This window comes from Sinohyriopsis cumingii, chromosome 3 (genome assembly GCF_028554795.1).
Source record: "Sinohyriopsis cumingii isolate HCF-2022 chromosome 3, ASM2855479v2, whole genome shotgun sequence".
NCBI classification, from domain to species: Eukaryota; Metazoa; Mollusca; class Bivalvia; order Unionida; family Unionidae; genus Sinohyriopsis; species Sinohyriopsis cumingii.
Genome location: NC_142963.1, coordinates 132,829,549 through 132,853,556, shown reverse-complemented (window position 1 = coordinate 132,853,556; position 24,008 = coordinate 132,829,549). Strand labels below are relative to the sequence as shown.

General features: G+C 34.7%; 1 protein-coding gene across 2 annotated transcripts in view; it reads left to right on the top strand.

The window, feature by feature from the left end:
• The window catches only part of LOC149803886 (structural maintenance of chromosomes protein 1A-like), a 103,033-nt gene that overhangs the window by 18,243 nt on the left and 60,782 nt on the right, over window positions 1-24,008 (top strand). For both annotated transcript variants that reach the window (XM_089953700.1, XM_089953699.1), the window contains exons 4-12: window positions 867-1,015; window positions 3,844-4,012; window positions 9,298-9,510; window positions 9,993-10,078; window positions 13,286-13,334; window positions 14,613-14,729; window positions 15,212-15,426; window positions 17,350-17,485; window positions 21,740-21,817. In XM_089953700.1, the coding sequence (XP_089809826.1) occupies window positions 867-1,015; window positions 3,844-4,012; window positions 9,298-9,510; window positions 9,993-10,078; window positions 13,286-13,334; window positions 14,613-14,729; window positions 15,212-15,426; window positions 17,350-17,485; window positions 21,740-21,817 (1,212 nt within the window). The remainder of the gene's footprint in view (window positions 1-866; window positions 1,016-3,843; window positions 4,013-9,297; window positions 9,511-9,992; window positions 10,079-13,285; window positions 13,335-14,612; window positions 14,730-15,211; window positions 15,427-17,349; window positions 17,486-21,739; window positions 21,818-24,008) is intronic.

The window sequence follows — 24,008 nt, the reverse complement described above, 5'->3', positions numbered from 1 at the left end:
GATTGTAGCCACTTAAAGAAGTTTCAATGAATGGATGCCCCTCTTGATCTTTGTGTTGACTGAACCATTTAGTTTGTTAATAAGTGTCAGTCAGGTACTCTGTGATAGGTAGCATAATTTTAAATGTGATTGGTGTATGTAATATACATGGTAACATGGCCAAGTGATAAACAGTTTTGTGTTTTGTCGAAAAGAAATTGACATTGTAAAATTGTACTTAACATTTTGACTAATAAACGTTATTGTGGACTTGAAAGTGTTACTTGAAGAGTGCAAGTGCACCCTTTTGATTGGTCTGAATAGTTTAAATTTGGAGTTTATTAATGTTTTGAGATAGAGGGATTTGAAGTCCCATGGCATGAGAGGAAAGCCCCCAAAAATGATTCATCGTAAGTAGGAATTAATTTATTAGGTGCTTAAACATGAAATACCCCAGTATTCAGAAATTCTGGCAAATAAGACTGCTAACTCCAGAACTAGTGAGTTGACTGTGCCTCTATCCCCTGTGCCCCTGAGGGCCTCTCATCTTCATTGTATTTACCTTGACTTTGTTAAGCAAAAATATCCTTGAGTTCTTGTCTCAGAAATTTTGCAGACTCATCATGCCATAATCAGCTTTTCTTTAGAAACAATTATAGTGATTCAGAATTAAATTATTTGCCTTTGGCAAGTGCTTGAACATTTAAAGATGAAATGTCTGTAATGTACCACGTTAAAGTGTTTTACTTGATATATAGTAAATACCAGTTTATTACACTGTCAGGATTTGGAACATAGCTTCAATATGCACTTTATGTAGCCTTTATTGCTGGTGGGTTTTTGATGTGTAACTCATGGTCAGCTTCTTTTGTTTTCTTTTTTTTCAGGGTGTTTCATCACAAGATTACAATGCAGAGTTGGAAAAGATTGGTGTGCTTGTCAAGTCCAAGAACTTCCTGGTTTTCCAAGGCACAGTGGAGAGCATAGCTATGAAAAATGCAAAGGAAAGGACAGCTATGTTTGAAGAAATCAGCAGGTAAGTGTGTATAAAAATAAATTCACAAGAATTCCAAACTAGTGGTATAGCACAAAATGTCAATGAGCACTTTGTAATTCCAGTGAATAATTTTGAAATAAATGATTCCTCTCAATTCATATATGAACACAACGTAAAGTTGGAATGAAGATTTTGTTTTACTTCAGAACCTTATTTGAAAACCTAAGATGACTGGGGTGTGGGTAATTTTCCCATCTAATTTGTAAACAAGCTGTCAATAGATCATTTTAACTATCTTATAATCAAATACAATTTAACATAACCTTTTGCATATAATGAAGAAGAAAACCCAGCTAACAGTTAATGCAAATTAAATATACATAACAAAATGAAGACACTATTTTTTTTAAAAAATGACCTGGGGTTTGCAATTGTGTATAAACAAAGTTGTTATAGGTGCTATTTATTTAGCTATACACACATCCAGACTTATCAAAAATAATTCATATCTTTATTTCTTTCTTTTCGTCTTTTTTTCTTCTTTCTAGCTTGTCTTGAAAACCATGCTCATGAAACTTTATTTTTGTTATAAAGTATCATACTTGCATAATATTTTCTTTCTCATTTGAAGTAGTTGGTTGAAAATGTCATATTTTGTATTGATCACCCTGGTGTTAAATATTTAGGACTAACACATGCCTCACTGTAATGGAGGAATCAATTTCTGAATTATTTTACTTGTGTAAACTATTTTGCAAATTTGTCACAACAGCTTCTTTAGGAAATCAGTTATGATTCTTATTTTTTCAGAATTTTATATTTAATAAATTTTTGACATGATATTCTCTTGTGAAGTTGTCATTGTAATCATTTGACTTGTCATGCTGGTCATTTATTTCAGAAGGGTCATAAACAAAAGTTTTATTTTTTTCATTTCCTCAGATATTAAACTAATTTGTGCTAGTTTGGTAGAACATTGGACTTGTGATCCAGATTACATCTTACATAATTAGAAAATATAAACAGAGTAAATCAGGTCAGATTAAACACATAATCTTAACAGTAACCGTGTTAGCAGAATTTTGCCAGTGATCCTCCTTGCTAGCATTCACATTTTTTGTTTTATTCAAGCAAATTTGTCCTGCCTCTTCATCTTTATATGGATAATGGCTTCAGATTATTTCCTTGAATAGCAGATTTTGATTATGTTTCATTTATTAACCTTTGATTGACCTTGAAATGACATTATAGTTGTTTGTAAACTCCTTAGGTTCCACAGTTTTTGTTTGCTGATAATAAATTTTCTGTACAGATTGATAGAAGAAAGATCTGACATGAGTTCGATGAGCAGGTTTCAAACATAATACAGACAGTTATGATTCTTGACAGGCTTAAAATAATCTGATGACAATGGAAACACTTTAGTGTCCACATGTTTAGTTGAATTTAGTTACATGTACTGTGGTATTTAATAATTGCAAGATCTTGGATTCAGTGACAAGAAAAATGTTTGATCATATTTTTTTGAGCAATCGCCCTTGATCATCATAACACAGAATGTCCCAATTCATAATCAGTCCTTTTGATCAGCCCTCAAAAATTGTAGCCATGAGTAACTTGCAGGGGGTGGTGGGGATGGGGGGAGGACGACGACAACTGTCAACATCAAATATATAAAAGGTACAGGTAAACAAAAAAAACCTGACTTTACATATTTGTCTTGGTTTTAATAATAAATACTTCAGTTTATTACTTCTTTTTTTAACATAATAATTGCAGTTTTTATAAAAACATTTTACCTAACCTATATATCAGCCATGGAAGAAACTTTGTGATTCAGAGGTCAGGGGCATGATGTCTGAAAGAAGAAAAATGGTTTTCTGCACAAAAAAATTAGTTTGCCTAACAGACAGATCAAACAGGATGGCTTGCACTTATGGTCAGAAAGACACTTGTTAATTTAAAACCATCAAAAATCGTGATAACTGGCTGAAAAAATTATTTTTGCATAACATTACAGTTTTCAACCATGTACCTTACCAAAGTATGCAGATGGCTTACACTTAAGAAGGAGGCATATTTATGAGAGATATAGGTCAGGGGTCACCAGCTCAAATAAGAAAAATAATTTTTTGCATATTGACAGGGTCTTTTTCAAGAGCTCAAAATTGGTGTGGGTTGGGGTTAAATCCCTTCCTGCATTTGACAAAAAAGGGGAAATTGTATGTGTATAGAGAAATTTAATGAGGAAGAGCTTGAACATGAAATATTTGATTTGTTCATTCCGTTGATTTTTTGCAGCAACATTTTTAGAGCAGCATGAGTGGTGCAATCATGTGCCCTAGAATAGACCCTCAAATAGCTATTGATCACATGCTTTTGGTGTCTAGGATCAACGTCACAATGACTGAAAGAAATATGGGCTTTTGCACAATATATTTTGTTCTACACTTTTTGGATGGCTTCCTTTTAGCATAAGAAAGGTACCTATAGCCTTTGGGGTATAAGGTGAAAGATCATTGTCAAAGTAAGACTAATAAAATAAATGATGGTTTCTGCACATTAAGTTTTGTTCAAGACCAGATACATTGACCAAAAATTTCATTGAGACACATTGGTTAATAATCGTGAGATTCAGCCTTGCCCTACGCAGAGGTTTATTAAATACTGTGTGGGTGTATGCTTATGTTTTATGCCAAAAGTAAGTACGAATGTGTCTTTCCTTCAACTTCTGTGGACTTTTGTAATAAAATCTGTAATTCCTGTTTCTCTAAGTCAGCACCAGTTGCGTTGTCTTCATTCATATTTTCAGAAGAAATGCTTCATGTAATTTTTGATGCTAAATCAAAGGCTCGTTTTTTTACTAGGTCAGGAGAGCTGAAAGAAGAATATGATAAGGCCAAGGCAGAAATGGTGAAGGCTGAAGAAGACACACAGTTTAATTACCATAAGAAGAAAGGTATTGCTGCTGAGAGAAAAGAGGCAAAGATGGAAAAAGATGAGGCAGAGAGATATCAGCGTCTGAAAGATCAGCTGGTATGTACATGTATTTCATGATTGATCAGGTTTTTTTTTTGTTTTTTTTTAGGCTGCCATCAAATATGTTGCTACTAAAATGATAGAAACTGAAATGATGGCTTAAAAAAAGTGCTTGACAGAATTTGACCAAATTGAACAGAAAGCATCTGGCATGAATGCCTTTCAAATTTTACAAACACTTAATCTGCCATCAAATATAACGCTTACAAAAAAAAAAAATTTTTCAACAAGTCAGAAACTATTTAGCAGAATTCTAGCATCAGGTTCTTTTATGTCTTTACACATTATGCCAATTAGCCATTAATATGATTCTTGTTATCTTTTAAATATAAAAGGCAAAAAAAAAATTGGCAGAAAGCTTTCCAACTTTAGGCCTTTAAGATTTTTAGAGATTATTTTGGCTCCCCTATCAAATTTGGTTGTTGACTGCTCCGGTGGCCTAGTGGTTAGAACATCTGCCTTGATGAATGAGGTCGTGGGTTCGAAGCCAAGCTGAGTTATAATACAAAAGACTTTTAAAAATGGTACTAACAGCTGCCTTGCTTGGCACTCAGCATTAAGAGGTTAGTGTTTGGACAGGTCGGCCTGATGTCAGGATAATATGACTGGGTGGGACATGATGCTACATGTCTGCATCATGATGCCCCAGAGCTAGACATCACTATAAACTGCCACACTGCAGACATCTTAGAGATATGACTGAAAAATTGTTATAGCTATGTTAAAAATCCAAATCAGACACAAATATGGTTGACATTATTGAAAATACAAAAATTTACACAAGATTAGTCAACAAACCACCACTGAACAGAATTTTCATTAACTTTGGCATAAAGTGCCTTGGCATAGATGCCTTTCCTTATTAAACAAATTATGCCTATGTTCCATCAGATATGGATGAAGATTCTTATACTAGAGAAACAGTGGGGGAAATTTCTGTAGAATGGTGGCAGTTAGGGGAGCAATTTCAGACCCAAGTTTTGGCTGCCTGGTCAAAATTTCTGTTTGGTTTGGTTTTGTGTGGTTTAATGCCATTTTTAGCACATAATAGGCTGTATGTGGCAGTCAGTATATCTGGTAAAGTAAGTACACAGGAAGACCCAAGTAGAACCACTGACACATGGCTAGGTACTGTAAAGTGTTTTCACATACCCATGCTAATTGAACTGACACTCTAGCTCACACATACACAGGTGAGATGTGTGAGTGATCTGTACTGCAAGTGCCTGAGATCACTTAGCCACATGGGGTCCCACTACACATGTAAACCAAGTTAGATAAAGATGCATTTTGATGCTATAATTTTCTGCATTCTGTATTTTTAGGTTATCTGACCATCAGGCCAAGTGAGCTTCTGGATGGCCCTATGTCCATTGTGCTTTGTCCATCGTATGTCCATTAATAATTGCCATTTTCAACTTCTTCACAAACAGCACCAAGCCTGTTTAAGCCAAATTTGGTTTAAAAAAGAAACATCCTGGCAAATTTGCACGAATAGTGCTGGTCCACCATGAAATAATGGCTACCAAAACTTATAATGGAAACACCTTTAAACAGCAATGTGTTAAAAGCTGCTGAACAGAATTTAACCAAATTTCTGGCATTCTCCTATCAGGAATGGCTTTTAAGTTGGTACAGTTGATGCTGATCTCCCATCAAATATGGCTAAAATTATTAAAAATATAAAAGCATTTAAAGTACTTCTCAAAAACTGCTTTATAGAATTTGACCAAATTTGAAAGTATCCTGGCATGAAGGGTTTCAGATTTGTTCAAATAATGATGATACAACATAAAATAGGAAATATATTAATCAATAAAAACTGCTTGGTAGAATTCTCAAATTTTGCAGATGCAGCCAGTCAGACATCAGATATGACTGCTATTACTAAAAGTAGAACAACCTTTCTTCTCAATATATGGTCATTGCAATGTAGAGTTTTCACTAAATGAATTCTTATTGTATTTAGTTAGTTCTAAATGAAACTGATGCTGATCTTACATCCAGTATTGCCACCATGATGGTCATCTTGAAAATCTTGTTATTGCTATTCCTCATGAATGGATAGTCATAAAGACTTGAGGTTTTCACTAAAGGACTTCTGATGATGTCTAGTTGGTCTTGAATGAAAATGGTTTTTGATCTCACATCAAGTATGGCTCCCATCCTCATTTAGGAGTATCATAATTGCTGACCTGCCACATATCCCAGTTTACTCAGGATTAGCCCAAATTTGTTTTTAAAAAAATTCTGAGTTTCCCATTTTTTTTACAGAAATATCCGATCATTAAAAATGCCAAAAATAGAGTACATTTTGATTCATGATTGCAGCTCCTTCAAAGAGAGCAAAAGTGATGCAGAAATTCCATGAGGAATACACAAGTTATACTGTGAAAATCTATATTTTTTCCAATTTTGATTTTTTATGCTGATATTTAGTGTCAATTGAATTGACACTAAATATCAGCATAAAAGATGAAAATGGAAAAATGATACTTTTTCACAGTTTGACTGTATGGTAAGTTTATCATATTAAGTTAAAAGCATTAAACAGTGGAGATGTCAATTCCTTTTTGAAGCTTTTGTAAATATCACAGTAAAAGTTTAATCTTCAGTTTTTAAAAAGCACACCTTTTTGCACTCTTTTTGTATTTGAGATTGGGCAGCAAAAATTGGTAGCTTTGAATGTCTGCCCAGTAGATTTACAGCTCTGTCTTAAATATCATAGATTGAATGATTGTGAACTTTTGTCACCTCACTGTGGTAAACAGGGGACGAAAACATTTACAGAATTTTCTTACTAACTATATAGATTATATCAGTGTTTTCTCAGATTTTACAATTCTAACCAAACTTTATTGCAACAGTGAATGACAGCACATTTTAACAACCATCGATCGGATTTGACTTTGTGATGTTTGCACTCTTTCAATCATGGCACTTTGCATTGCCCAGACTATAGATGGGAATGATTGAAAATATTTGGCCGTATATTTAAAATGGAGCAATTGATTTGAATCACATTTTGGCATATATTTCCATTCACTTACTATATTCTTTTAAGGTAAAAATGAAACTTAAAACTCATTCTCCTTTACTGAATCCGATTTTCCTCTATATTATCTGTGTTTTTTTCTTATATCATCTCAGATCCAGTTTTTAAATAGCTGTCATTCCGCAATAATTTAACTGTATCAAGATAATCCTTTAAGTTCCATATGTTAGCTAACAGACATTTGTCTTTTAGGATCATTCTGAATAGTCAAAAGTTTCTACTCGTGCAATCAATCTTTGCATAACATAAGCTGCTGGAAATAAGCAGGTTTGCCAGACATGGCTTCTGAAATTATCACAGTATATCCCCTAGAGGTGCAAGACTGAGAGTAAAAAAATCTCCTTGGTGTCAAAAGTGGGGGTTGGACTGAGTAAAAAACAAACTTTGGTATCAAAACTGGTGGGGGGGGGTCAGATTAAACATTTGAGGGTCTCTGAAGCGCAAATGAAGGTAAAGGGAAACACTCAATTATCAATAGTAACTAGAGACAAAAAATTTGGATAAATGTTTGATGACTGTGGAGACGGAAAAGGCATGAACACAAAGTCATTGGGAAGGTAATTAGTTTGTGAGTAAATTGAATGCCAGCGGACTAACATTTATTAGTCTTTGCCAGAAAGATTTTTAAATACTACAGTGGAACCCCGCTATAACGCAGTGATTGGGGTCTAAAAAATTGGATCACATCAATAGCGGGGTCGTGTTAATGTAGGGTTTTACTGTATTTTACTTTTTTCAGAGAATATCTCATTGGCACATATATGTGTATTCATTTCTAATGTATTTGATAAATAGGGTATCAACACTGTTTACTATTGTGCCATCGATGTAGTTCATCCATAAATGCATGTAATTGTTGTGAAAAATTGCACAGATTTACAATATTCAATAATTTTGTCCCAGATCATTGTGTCTGAATTCAATGTCTAATATATAGCATGAACAGAGTATTAACACTGTTTACTTGCTGTCTGATATAGTACCTTCGGGGCTTGCAATTAATTCATAATATATGTAATTCCATAGCAAAATTGCATACATATTTAAACTAGTCAGTAATTTTGTCAGATCATTGTGTGTCTGAATTCAGTGGGAAAAATTAACAGCAAAATTAGGTTTAGAAAGACGAAGCACATGTATGGTTCATTATGTTCCAGGGTCTATGAACGGTATCTGTACAATTTCATACTGCTAAAATTTTCTCATATATATTTCTGTGTACATTTATCCAATGTAAATTTCCAATAATTAACGCTTGTACGCCTATTCATTTGAACTACTACAGCAAGGATAATTACCAATCAACATGCTTGCAGCGTGGATATTACTTTTTCTTCAGATTTTATGAATATCGAAATAAACATGTGAAAACTACCAAACTAATCATTGCGCAAAGTGCAGAGAATGACTTGTGTTTGTGAACTTGCTTTTCCATAACAGTAAAATAGTTATAAAAAAAAAAGGAAATTAATAACAAGTTCATAAGCAAACACCATACACATGTAAAACCTGAGAACTAAGTGCAGTAGGCCTTCAATGGTCATGCTTCACTTTTATAACTTTTTTTTATACAATTTCATGCCCTTTCAATTTCCAGCTAATAAAGTGGACATTATTTACTGGTGAACTGATTGCATCTGATAACACCGCCAAGCCCAGCAAACATGTTGGCGTCTTTTGTTTTTTGATGTTTATTAAATTGTGAGAATCATTTATCAACCACCACATTGTCTGCTGCTTGGTTGTGTATGCAGTTAAAGAAGAAACACATGTTGACTATTGTTTGAGCAACGATTGTATACAGAATTAATTGAAGACAATCACAAAAACAACTTACTGGCTTTACTCATGGATCAGTAAAAAGTAACATTTCCGATAATGTTTATTTTGGCATAACACTTCAAGAACCTGGTGAAATTGTTAAATTTCAGAAGCTATGCCACGATCGTTATATATTAAAATTCATATGCGAACTCTTCCCAAACATGATAATAAACGTTTTACACACTATTTCTCGTACAGTGTACTTTTTATATAAAAAAAAAACTTGGACAGATTTACATTGTATGTTTTAGAGTGAGACTTGGAGAGTGTTTTACACTGTATGTTTTAGAGTGAGACTTGGAGAGTGATTTATACTGTATGTTTTAGAGTGAGACATGGAGAGTGTATTACACTGTATATTTTAAAGTGAGACTTGGAGAGTGATTTACACTGTATGTTTCAGATGGAGAAGAAACTAGAATTGTCCCTGTTCCGGCTATACCACAATGAGCAAGACATTGATGAACTGTTGGAAGAGCAGAACCGCAAGAACCAGCAGCTTGAAAAAGAGAATGCTAAGAAAGAACGTATTGAGGATGAGATCAAAGAGAAGAAAAAAGAACAGGGCAAATGTCAGAGGGATCTCACCAAAATTGAACAGTCTATCAAAGAATCTGTAAGTTTTCATTGCAAAATGTTTTCTTTTATATTTATCTTATGTTTTCATGGAAAGTTGTATACGGTCTTTCAGTGTTTGAAATTTGTTTGCTTGCAAATGTTGCATCTATTTTACCTTCTAGGGAAAAAATATTTAAATTTATTGCCCAGTTACATTATAATCTTTTTTGGTAAAACTGAATATATGAGATTCAAATTTCATTGAGTTATTTTTTGAAAAAATACAATTGTAAGCAAAACTTTCTACTCTTTGATTAAAACAACTCGGATTCAGCGCTAAGACTTGTAAAATGGAAAGGAAAAAAACACAACCATTTTGCCTATTTGCGAAGGTGCAAACATAGTATACCTCTGTACTAAATTTTCTCAAGATTTGCAGTTAGGGAAGGAGTTATGCACATAAAAACTTTTTTAAATATGAATAAAGAGCAGAAACAGTAAACCACCTTTTTATTTATTCAAACATTTTTCTGGTTGTAGGAAGTTGAGCTAAACAAGAAGAGACCACTTTATATCAAAGCCAAGGAAAAGACGGCCCATATGATAAAGAAATTAGAAAGTGCAAGGTGAGCCTACCCTTTTAATTATTGTAGTGTATATCATGATCATGTTGGTTATAAATCCCAGAATTCAATTCCAAATACATAATGTTTGATCTCTGCTGTATACTCCAAAAACTTTAAAGGTGACTGGTCGGGTTTCAGGCTGACAGTTTTTGTCAGAAATCATCAGTATGTCAAAAATAGATGCCATAAATTGTCAGTTCTTACATACTTTACAAACATCGTTGGATTTTAAATGACGTTGGCATATAGATTTGTATTGTCAAGCCCACCTTGACGAAAGCATGATATAGTGTTCACTTCAGCATCAGTGTTCATGTTTGCCAGTATATTCATCCACACTCCAGATTTAGATAAGGTTTTTAGTTTTTATGGGCTAGTTATGTTAGGGAATTATTTTGCGAATGACTGAAGTCTGTGCATATTGATGAGACTGTCTTGCATCTGGTTGGTGTAACTTGTTTCCAATTTGTAATTAATATTCCTGATTTGATTTTGATCAGATTTGTATTATGTGTGTATATTATCACAGTCTAGGATGAGTTCAACTTTGGACAAATTTTTGTAGAATGAGGAGAGGTAATTTGCAGCTTGTTTGCTCTCTAGTAGAAGTCATATTTCTTCTCTGATTTTGATTAAACTTAGAATTAGAATGATGTTGTCCAAGATAAATTTAATAATGACTGAGATCTCAGTATGTTACTGAAGTGATTTTATTTGCTGATATCGCTCTGGGAGCTAAATATTTCTGATCCGATTTGTATCCGACTTTGAATGTTGTTATATATACAGATATCACACGAGTTAAGTAACGAGTGAAATCAATGGATATTAATGAGGTGATTTTGCATTTGAATGGCGGAAGTTGTTACAACTCAAGAATCATAATTATTGATACGACTGTTAAACTGGATAAAAGATGTAGACTTACATAATATAGATTTGGATGGTAAATTTAAGAGTTACTCATATTAATGAGGTAATCTTGTATCTGATTGATCTAGCAACTCTATTTCTAAATAGATATTTATAAACTTTGTATAATTGGTTGAACTTCTTACAGCTCGATTGGGGGGGGTCCTGAGTGGCCAAGTGGTCTAAATCGCTTACCGTTACGGATCATTGCCATCTCACCTCTGTCTTCATGGGTTTGAGTCTCGGGTTCAGCCATTGTGGGTATGTGAGAAAGCTTGCTAGTAGCTTCTTGTGGGTCGTTTGGTTCTTTCCGGGGTTCTTCTTCCACCATTTGTACTGGCTGCCATGTATAGCCTATCTTGTGCTGAAAAATGGAGTTACACCCTACAACAACAACTACAACTCGATAGATGTTATTTATGACCCAAGTTTAGATAGACATGGTTCATTGTTTAGTATACAATTTTTTATGGATACTCGAATACTTTTATTTTCGCAGTGTTATCATATATTTTTTATTTTTAATTGGAAATCTTGAGATGTGGATCCCTTTGTTGTCACCATTTCAATTGTTATATTTATCTGTCCATCTGTAACTTTTACCTAGAACAGCTCAATAACATTTTTCCATCTAACTGTCATGTCATATGTGAAATGTTATATTTAATAAAAAAAAAGGTTTTTGAGAAAATTTTTGTTTTAGAGTGAGACTTGGAGAGTGATTTACATTGTATGTTTTAGAGTGAGACTTTTGACCAAAATTTGGTCTATTTATCCAAGATTGTTCAAGCTTGATTCATAATGTTGCTGTTCCTGACACCAGGTAAATTAATACTCAGAACTTTGTTTACCTTAAGAAGACAATTCGTGTTATTTGGATCTTTTTTAAAAAGAAAAATCGGCTCAACATGCCACATGCCCATATGAGCTTATTGTATGGCCCTGAGACAATCATTCATCATCTGTGCATCCACTATTGCTTGTTACCAGCTTGGATGCCATATTTCTTATCTTATTTTGATAAAACTTGTTTTATATGCTCAAATCAGTAAGATCTCACGTGAGGTGATCCTGCGTCTGCTTGGCTGAGCTTGTTACCTCTCTGGAAGCTATATTTCTGATCAGACTGTCATCAGACTTTGATCAAAATTGGAATAATATCTTGGACAGTATTGAATGAGTGATCTTGCATATGCATGGCTGAACTTGTTACCCTCTGAAGGCCATACTTCTGATCCAGTTTTGATCACACTGCCTGCATTGTTAAGTTCTTGATCGAGTTCAGTAATGAACAAGATCAATGCACATGAATTAGGTTATCTTGCATCTGATTGGCTGAGCTTGTGATCCAACTGGTAGCTATATTTCTGATCTGAATTTGAGCAAACATGAAACAGGCTAATCCAATTTATGATCGATTTTGAATGAGCATTAATCATTAAGATCTTGGATAGGTTTGATAATGAGATTTGTCCATTTTAATAAGGTAATCTTGCTTCTGATTGACTGAGGTGATAATTCTAATCCAGTTTTGATCAAACTTGGAGTGAGGGCTTATATCATCAGGACCTTGGACAATTAAATGTGTACAGAATCCACAAATAGTAATAATGAAGTGATCTTGCATCTGATTGTATGAGCTTTTTGGCACTCCTGAAGTCTTATTTTTGATCTGAATTTGATCAAACTTCAGATATATATATTTTAAAGAGATAACTTGCATCTGATTGGCTGAACATGTTACCTTTGTAGACTAGAGGCTATATTTTTCTCATCCAGATTCCTTAAAACTGGGTTTATATAATCAAGCTCTTCAATGACTTAGATGAGATTGGTCAAACTAGAGGCCTGCTGATTATTTATTTTTGGTCTGTGCTCATACAAAAGTGAGTTCTATAATTATAATTATTATAATGTCATGTATAGCCCATGAATTTTACATATTTGGTCCATGTGGCCTGCAGTGTTCAAGATTTTGAACCACCCTGACTTAGATTATGAGCAAGAGACCGTACATATTAATTATGCCATTATATTTGCAACAAATTTTATCAGGATATAGTAGAACAGGTAAAGTCAGCATTAAATAAAGTATGGAGATAGTTTACCTAGGATGTATTCTTACATTACTACATAGTCCTGCTTTATGAAGTGGTAAACTCTCATGTTATTTAAGTCAGCTTAGTGAATTCAGGCCCATGTTCACTTTAATTACTAATACTTCGTTTAAATAATTATTTTATGAAAAGTAACATAATTTATTTTGATTAGATAAGGAAATTCATTTCATTTCAGAAAATCGCTGAAGCAGGCAAAAAAGACACATGAAAATCATGAACAAGAGGTAAGATACACACACACACACATACACACACACACACACACACACACATGCCATGTAATAATGTTTTGGACAGAGTACATATATACATACACCATGCAATAGACTAATCAAGATTGTATTTAAACTGCAAGTATATAAGTCAGTTGTGGAAAATATTTCTGACAAAGTAATATTAGGTTTTTAGAGTCGATAGTATGCAACGTGTATTTTTATTAGCTAAATTGGCTGTAAGTCCCAGTCAGCTTATGGCATGGCCTCGCATTTGCCATTTGTCCTGTGGGTGTCAGCAACTAAGTTTTTGTTGTCAAAAACCACTGGACCAGTTTTGATCAAATTAGGCAGAAAGCATCCCATCATCAAGGGCTTTATAATGTTTCAAATGATGCCACTCTGAGATCAGATGTGGATGGCATAATTAAAGGTTAAACAAAAATACAGCCAACCAAAAGTGCTGAACAGAATTTGGTGAAATTTGACAGAAAGCATCATGACAGAAAGACTTTCAATTTTATACTAGTGATGCCATCAGATATGGCCACTGTTGCTATAAAGATCTTTATATGACTTGTATATAGAAACTGTGCTCCAAGCTTTTCTTTCCCTTGTATGGGTTTTTGTTGTTGTTGTTGTAGGGTTTTAATGCCATTTTTCAGCACATGATAGGCTATACATGGCGGCCAGTATTAATGGTGGAGGAAGAGGCCGGGAAAACCCCAGAAAGAACCACCGACCCTCGAGAAGCTACTGGCAAGCTTTCTCACATACCCACATTGGCCGAATCCGAGACTCGAACCTACACAGACAGAGGTGAGATGGCAGTGATCCGTAACAGAGAGTGCTTTAGACCACACGGGGCCGAGCTAAAAGTTTTAATATGTGTATTAATTTGCATTTACCACCTGACATTTGACCCAGATAAGCAGTTTCCAGACCATTTTGACCACATGTTTTACAGATGATAGGGATCTGTGATCAGATACGGCTGTTTTTATTAAAAATTGAAAAGCTTTTTGAAAATTTCTTCACAAAATAATTTGACCAACTTTGATTAAAAGCATCCTGGCTTAAGTGCCTTTTAGTAATGGACAAATGATGCAAAATTTCTACTAGATATGATAAAGATATAAAAATAGCAAGAACCTTTTCATGATCTATTCAGTCAACACCATTAGACAACAGTTCTGTGGAAAGCATCCTTCTGACCTAGATTCTTGGTCAAATGCTCTTGCATTTAGCTGACGTCAGCCTGCGGATGATCTAAGGCCACTTATTTTTCAGATCCAAGAATTGGATAGGGAGCTACAAGAAGTAGAAAGGAAGAAACAGGAGTTTGAGGAGAGGATAGAGGAGGAATCACAGTCTCAGGGGAGGGACTTAGAACTGGAAGAATCGCAGGTAAATTGTACATGCACAATTATTGAAAGAAATATTGCATAATCAATGACTTGATACATTTTTACATATCAGGTTTTTGATGTAATGTAGTGTCTTGACTGCAGATGCAAAGTCCAGAATAGACTGGAAAAGTTGTCAGAAACGAATCCTTGAAATGTAATGCTGGTGGCAATGAAATTTTCAAAGGTGATCCATAAATGTCTTGCTTGCTTTTAAAGATAAGATAAAAACAATGTTACACACTACTATAGAAGCATGAAATAAAATTCAGGCTTTTTGTGGGTTTTTTATATATTTTTATTTGTGACATGTTTATGCAGTATTTGGAAGGACTATTAAATTTAATACTTTTCCCCCAAAAATGTGTTTGTGTTCATTTGGTTGTAAAATATTTTAGAAAAGTTCTGTTTTTTATAGATGATGTCAGCAGTTTCAGTAATGGTTAATCGGACACTTTTTCTACTTATTCTCTTTGAATGAAGGTCCAAGAATATCAGCATTTGAAGGAAGAAGCTGGAAAGCGCTCGGCTCGATTGCTTCAGGAGATGGACACGGTTCAGAGAGAACAGAAATCCGATCAGGACCGCTTTGACAATGAACAGCGCAAGAAAAATGATCTAGTTAACAAAATTCAACATAAAGAACAAGAGATGGAAGAGAACAAGAAAAGAGTGGAAAAACTGAATGATTATATTAGGTTTAAGTCCAATTATTGCTTTGCCTTGTTCACTTTGATTTGTGGAGAAAAAGATTATGGTGTGCAAGTATGGAGTTGTGTAATACCAGGGTCCAGTTTTCAGGCATGTCCACTTGACATTTACACATAGACTTCTAAAGGGATAACTTGTTTATGGTATGGCCCTTCATCCATTTGGCATCTGGCTAATGTTCATTAGCAATTGTTGTTTTCAACTTTTCAAAAATTGCCAGAGCATTTTTTAAACTAACACAAAGCATCTTGGTGTAAAGACCTTTAAGATTTTTACAAATGATGGCAATCTGTTGTCAGATATATCAGCCATTAATGGGAAACCTTTAAATGGTTTCTTCTCCAAAATTGTAATATTTGATTAAATTTGTCAGAAAGCATCCAGGCAAGAGGCTCTTTAAAACTTTTTCAAATGATGCCAATTTACCATCATGTTCGGTCACAAGTATCAGAATAGAAAAACATATCCATCATCTGTCAACAGTTGCTTGTTTTTCAGCTTCTCAAAATCTGATGGCCAATTTCAACCAAAATTTGCACAAAGCATCCCAACATTGAAACATTTTAACATTTTGCAAATGATGCTGATCAGCCATCCAATAATGCCAACATACAGAAATGGATAAACCTTTAAACGCCTTCTCTAAAACCACTTAAAGGAATTTTTTTAATGGGGGCGGGGCACATCATCTATATTCTCTTTAATCCAAATCCATGTGGGACATGTCATTCCACAGGCTATTTATAAAATACATTCCCCTCCAAAAATGCAGTATTCTTTCAATGAATGTTTACCAAACATTCATGGATCAGTATTGGACAAGTTTATTTTTTCTTTTGCAAAAATTAAGTAATTAATAAAATTGTGTAACATGCAATAAACCATTGTCATTTTTAGTTTCTTCTTACTCTAAAAAGTGTAAAATATATTTTGTGTAAAAGTGTAAATTCAGATTGTAAGTTTATTTCTTTTAACTATTTGGTTTAACATCTTGTTTCACATGTAATTATAGAAGCTTTTATACACTTTATTGTCTTCAGGAGCTTGACACATACTTCAGGAGAAGTGCTTTACAATAATATAATCACACCCTGAACACTTGCATAAAAATATCATGGGAGTCAGGATTGTTAAGAAATCCATATCATCAAGACAAGCAACCGTGTCAAATGCACTTTGCTTGCACAGATTACTTTGTCTTTTTTAAATTAAGAAAATGGAAATTCAAAGTGTTTGTCAACTGTTTTGATTGCCTGAATCTTTTTTGGATGTTTAGCTGCTAGAATACTTTTGTCTACAGATACATATGGTTAGGGTAGCAGTACATGTATGTTTATTTCCAGGTGAGACTGAATCACTTAGGAATAGTAGGCTTACAAAGGTGATCTGAAAGTTTAGTCGTAAAGGACACATTCATATAGTGGCCTATTCTGTGTGACTCCTAGATAAAGCGGCATAAAACGAGTAAGCAAATAGGTGTCACAGTTTTTGGTGGCCATGGTGACAGCAGTTTCAGCATAAAGAATCATGATTTTGTGTTCAATTTTTTATTTAATGACCCTCCATAAATGGTGAATGGGAATATAGATTGCCATTTATTGGTTTATACATGTCTATCTCACCCTGGTCAAATTTTGTGTTTTAGTTTTATAGGTGATGTAATTCCCATTTGACTGCAGCTTTGTAGATGTGTTTTGGTGAATATCACACTTATCAACCAAAAGTAGGTAATTATGACCTAATTTTTCATGCTTCAGTGATTTTGGCTAAGTCTTGCATTTAGGTCAGTTTGTGAGACATTGTTTGCCCAAGAAACAATAGCTTGTTATTTTAATGTAATTTTAGTGCGTACAATATATCCACCAAAATTAGTGAAAATGTAAATAAAGATAATATACCTGTCCCTTCAGGACCAGTAATGCAGCAGTAGAGGAACAAAAAAAGTTGGAAGAGGAACTGGCAAAGGAGGTGGAAGAAGCCAATGCCAGGCTGACTGAAATCCAGGAAGAACTTAACTCGGTTCTTGATCAATTGGGAGAGGCAAAGGTGAGCTTATTCAGTATTATTTGTATGACCTTTAAAGTTCCTTGAATTGAAGAGGTTGCCTTGAGGTACCATTGGTTTATTCTTGGAAAGTCCATGAATTTGTTGCAAAATTCCTTGAATTAAGCCCCAAACTCCAAGAATTGATTTGAGGGAATAATTGTTCAGCAGAATGAAATGTACAGTCTAGTAGTCTTACTTTCTCCCACATTTACTTCATTTTCCTATTGATTTGTCAGACTCCCTATGTTTCCAATTTCTTTCCCATATGGCCCTTTGTACCTTATTTTTTAAAATTCTGTTTATATGATAAAATTTACTGTTTTGCTAACCACATGTTGAGAGGCTTCTATTTTTCTTCTCAGCATGTTTTCTCTTGCTTAAAACTAGTTCTACCACATAAGCAACCTGGAACATCTCTTTTCAGAAAAACATATAAAAATGATAGTAATAAACTAAAATTGAGTATGTAATACATTTACCCTACAAATATCGTGAAATTGAGGAAACATGGGCTTTAGTGCTCATCTGTGAGTAAGATCATGCTTTTGCTCATTTTAAAGGTTTTATTTTTTCCAGTATTTTCCTTAAATTTCATGCTATTTTTCTAGTAAATTATCTTATTTTCACATACTTTTTCCTTCCTTAAGAAAACAACATAATCCTACTTTAGCCCTGTTTTTTTCAAAGGTTTGCTGCAAAGAATGAATATATCACATTTTAAATTCAGAATTTATTTCTGTTTACATTTTTAAAAAAAACATAAATGGAATAAAATATTGGTGGATCAAAGGACACAAGACACCAGTTTTGACCAATTTGAGTAGCATCCCCTTTTCTGTAGTGGCACAGTAATCACATTTGCAAATAGATTACTAATTCATTAAGGAATGTGACCAGACCAGGAATTCCACAAAGAAAAAATACTGCTTGAAAACGTTTTGGAGGCCCTTGGAAAACCCCACCAGCAAAGTGTATACACCACATTCAGTAACTTTAAGCTGCTGAAATCCACAGTGATTGAAGTCCTTTTCTTTGAAAGATATTTATCTTCATTCAGATAGCAACAATGAAGAATGCTTTGCAGCTTATTGCATCTTTAAGAATAAATTAAAATTGTTAGCTAAGAAATTCATCAAGTCTGTGTATCTTTTTTATTTTCTTCTTTTATCTTAATGAATTTCGTTTCTAAATTGTTTGAACAATATTGTAATATGTCTGGTATTTCATTTTAGAACACCTGGCTGCAAGGCCAGTTGAACTTAATAGTATAGTCCACAGAGCATTATGGCATCAGTCTTTTTATATTTGTTTAGTGGATGCTGATATGTCATTCAACATGGATGCTGATACTAACAGTGGAAAAGAAACATCTTCAAACAAGTTCTAATAAATGCTCAAATGAATTTGATGAAATTTTACAGCATCTTTTCATGAAGATCTTTCAGAGTTGTTCAAATGATGCTGGTCTGCCATCAAGCAAGGCCATCATTACCAAAAGTAGAAAAATCTATAAACAGTTTCTTCTTGAAAACTGAACAGAATTCGAGCAAATTGAACTGCAAGCATACTGCATAGCTGCCAACCCTCACGATTTTGGCGTGAATTTCATGACTTTTTCAGCAAATCACCGATTCAAGATGCATGCAAAAAAATCATGAATTCCCCAATTCTCAATTATTTTAAATCTTTATTAAAATTACCAATTTCCCATTAAGTGCTAGTCATGATATCAGCAATTGCCGAAACGGTCTGGTACTGCTGGCCGTGATATTAGTGGAACTATAGCTGAATGGTACAGTTGGCCCGGTAGCAAGCATTTTAGCGTATTGTGATCTATATGTATAAGAGTAGTTTTACAAATGCTTTTGAGAGAAACTGGGGCCTAACCTGAATTTGGCTCTGTGCATGTGCCGCAAACACTGATTTGAATTACTACTCGGCAATGCATCTTGAAAATGTCTTCACCAGCAAGGAAAAAGAAATGTATTGCACAAAAAGTGAAGTTTAGTTTGGAATAGACAACAAAATTGGCCGTACATTCAGCCATTAAACACCGATATACATCATGCTTTTTGCATGCAGTGTGCCACAAACTTTAGCATTGGGCATGGTGGCAGAGATGATGTGAGGAAGCACATTGGTAGCAAAAAGCACATAGAGGTTGGGAAAATTAAGAACACTAAGCAGATTTCAGCTCTCGACAGAATACCTGCAAGCTATCAACGCTGAAGGATTGTTTGTGAGTTTTTCTTGTTGAACACAGTCTACCTTTATCAGCTGGATACCAGGCTAAACATTTTTTCCGACAAATATTCCCAGGCTCTAAGATTGCTTCACGAATTCATGTCAAAATTCACTCATTTTTATCCCTATTTTCACTAATTGCGAGCCTGGAGGGTTGGCAGCTATGATACTGGCATAGATGGCTATCCCAGTTATACACATAGTGATGACCTGCTATCAGATTTGGCTATCATGTTAAAATAGGGCAAATCTTTACTGACTTTCTCTCATCCGCTCGACAGAATTGGATGAAATTTAATGAAAAGCATCCTGGAATAGAGGGCTTTCAGTTTTACACCAGTGATGCTAATCCACAGTTTTGCAAAAAATGACCACCATTACTGAAAATAAAAAAATCCTGAACTGACTTTTCAAAATCCATTAAACAGAATTTGACCAAAATTGATAGAAGATGTACTGGCAGGTTTGTACAAAATGATGCTGGTCCAACCATCAAATATAGCCACCATTACTTAAAATAGAAATGCTTCGAGTGACTTTCTTTAAAAAAAACTGCTGAGCTAAATTTGACATGAAAGATTAAGATATTAAGGGGATTCAAATTCGTACTACAGCTGATGATGATGATTCATCAGCTGATATGGTTGCCATGACAAAAAGTAGAAATTATTTAAATGACTTTTGAAAATCATTCAACAGAATTTGACTAGATTTGATAGACAACAAGGTCTTTTTAGGTCGTGCACATGATGCTAATCAGCAGTTAAATATACTGCTGCACCCAAAATAGAACAACTCTTAATATCTTCTAATAAATGGCATAACAGAACTTGACTAGGTTTGACAGAAAGTGCCCAAACTTGAAGGCCTTTCATACAGTTTTGAAATGATGCTGATCCACCATCAAATATGGTTACCATTACTGAAAATTTATATATATGTTTTTAAGAAAAAGCTTTCTCCAAAAGAACTAACAGAATATCACTAATTTTGAGAGAAAGTTTTGTGATATAGAATCCTTTCATACTGGGCAAATGACACAGATATGGCATCAAATACGGCTGAATATATAAAACCTGGAGAAACTCTGAACAGTTGTTTTCATCATATATGCAGTCAACAGCATTGGAAAAATTTATACACAATAACATTTAACTGATACTGATTTTAACATTGGCATTTGGTTATTAGGCATGTATCAGCCAGGCAGGTAATCCCAGGCCATTGGTTCTTGCATTTGGTTATTAGGCATGTATCAGCCAGGCAGGTAATCCCAGGCCATTGGTTCTTGCATTTGGTTATTAGGCATGTATCAGCCAGGCAGGTAATCCCAGGCCATTGATTCTTGCATTTGGTTATTAGGCATGTGTCAGCCAGGCAGGTAATTGCAGGCCATTGGTTCTTGCATTTGGTTATTAGGCATGTATCAGCCAGGCAGGTAATCCCAGGCCATTGGTTCTTGCATTTGGTTATTAGGCATGTATCAGCCAGGCAGGTAATCCCAGGCCATTGGTTCTTGCATTTGGTTATTAGGCATGTGTCAGCCAGGCAGGTAATCCCAGGCCATTGGTTCTTGCATTTGGTTATTAGGCATGTATCAGCCAGGCAGGTAATCCCAGGCCATTGGTTCTTGCATTTGGTTATTAGGCATGTATCAGCCAGGCAGGTAATCCCAGGCCATTGGTTCTTGCATTTGGTTATTAGGCATGTGTCAGCCAGGCAGGTAATCCCAGGCCATTGGTTCTTGCATTTGGTTATTAGGCATGTATCAGCCAGGCAGGTAATCCCAGGCCATTGGTTCTTGCATTTGGTTATTAGGCATGTATCAGCCAGGCAGGTAATCCCAGGCCATTGGTTCTTGCATTTGGCTGTCGGGCAGATGTCATCCGGGCAGGTAATCTGAGGCTCCCAAAGATACCAAGTGGTTGAAGGCTTTCATGTATTTTAGAAATTCTTTGATTTTGTTTGCTTTACTAGCATTTGATTTGGATGTTTTATTGTTTTTTTCAGGTGGACAAACATGAGAACTCTAGAGCTGCAAGGAAAGCTGAGTTGCTTGAGAATCTGAAAAGACTTTACCCTGGAGTGGTAAGACTCAGTTGTTAAATAAAGCCACAGACTTTATAAAAGATGAGAAGCAAGTTGGCTGTTGTACAATTTTGAAGGCAACAAGAAAATAACCAATAATAAAACTTCCGTTTCTTCAGAGAGTGCTAGTCATACATTTAGAAGAAATACTAAATGAAATGTATCAAAGTAATCAATGTGTAGAGTATGTGATATTAGTTCCACTACTCAGACACGTTTTGCATGACCATGTTGATTAATGATCAGTTCGCTAATATTTTATTTCCTCATATTTCAAAATGCAGCAGTGTAGAAATCAAGAGAAAGAGAATTTCTTTGTGTTTCTCCAACAAGCAAAACCATTTAAAGATCACTGTTGGGGGTTTAAAAAGACTACTCCATTGTCTTGATCAGTTAAAAAAATTTTTATGGAAAGATAGTGTATTGATTCTGTTCAGGGAAATATTTTTATCAAGTCTTTGTGGCAAGGATTGATACAGTGATAATTTTTCATGGATGGTCAATATCATTAGCCTCTTGGATAAAATTATTTCAGCCTATCAAGAAAATTGTTTTGAAATTTATGGAAAGAATCAAGAGTCAATTGAGGGCTGTTCCAGTAAAACTAACCCACAACAGAAGCAGTTTTTAAAAAATATGATCCACCATCAGACATGTTTTAATTGAAAAACACTGCCCGCTACAGGAGCATGTTTTTTTTACATAATTTCTGGCTGTGGGTTAGTGGGTGGTAGAAGCGATTTTAATATTGGGTTGGGGACAGACGCGATTTAAATGACAGCTGACTGGAGGTAATCTACTGAATTTTTATAGATCATATAATCTACTGCTTATTGTTTTTTTTTGTATTCATTCATTATAACCAATCTTTTGTCCTTTTGTTTGTTTGTCTGTCAGTTATATGTGTCTCTAATACCGTGAAATCACAAATTTTCCTGGTGGCTTATTATTTGTAGATGTCATTGATCAGTCCATTAATACCTACTAATTTAATGTCCATGAATATAGATTTTATAATAGGGATTTCTGTTCTAATACAGACATCATGAATTTGTATCCTTACTAAACTGTATGTTTACTAAAAAGATTTGAATGCTCCTGTGGGCTAGTGGTTAGAGCGTTTGCCTTGGATGTGGGAGGTCGTTGGTTTGATTTCCAGCCGAGTCATGCCAAAGACTTTTTAGAAAAACCTCTACATTTCTGGATGTATTCTGCTTGGATTTCATGTTTCTGCACAAAACTTAGGAGTTCAGGACTCACTGTACTAATTCAGTTCCCACTGTAAACCTGTGCAAACACCAAAATATTAAAATTCAGTAACTTAAAATTTCAGAGTCCTCATGATCAAATTTGTATCAGTATAGACACATGTATGATGACAGCTTTTGTGAAAAGAAAACCGCAACAGCTGTGCCATTTTCTGGATCTGCACAAGTTTGAAATGTGTGCTTTCAATACTTCACCAAAGAGTCAGGTGCTGATTTCAGTAATGAGTCTTCCAAACTCAAGTCTGTAAAGGGAGGGAAATTATGTTAATAAAACAATGTCCTTGACTTTTTTCAGTTACAAGTCAGACAAGCTCGCAAAAAAATATTTTTACTAAAATCTTACTTTCATTATTATCCAGTATGGGACAGTCAAACCCATATACACTCTCTTTTTTATCTTCACTGATTTATAGTATGGTTCTCATTCTTTCATATCTGTAGTAATGTGAGTCCTTCAACAACTCTCAATGGTTGTATGCCTTTTTCGACCATGCTGACTGGACTCGATAATATTCAAGAAACTGAAATACCACGGGATAACCAGAGACCAATAAAATCAAATAAAATGGTCAAGTTATCTCCCCCTCAGAGATTGTGTGTGCTTGATCTCGGATGAGGAGGTGGTGGCAGGAGGAATAGCCATTGTTCAGTATCTCCCTCATCTTCACTAGCCAAGGTTCAGATAACCCTATCTACACCTTGGCAGATCAAACAGCTATATCGGTGCTTTGTCCTAGCGACATCTGTTGGATTTCATGTGTTACCTCCCTTAGTATGTAATGCCAACTAAACAGTAGCATGGTACATTGTACATCGGCTGAAAAGGTGGTGGCAATTGGATTGAAAGGGATACTTTGTAAGTTTAACATCGAAAGTATGACCACATACCAGAGGGAAGTCATTACAGGTTTATTTGAGTGAAA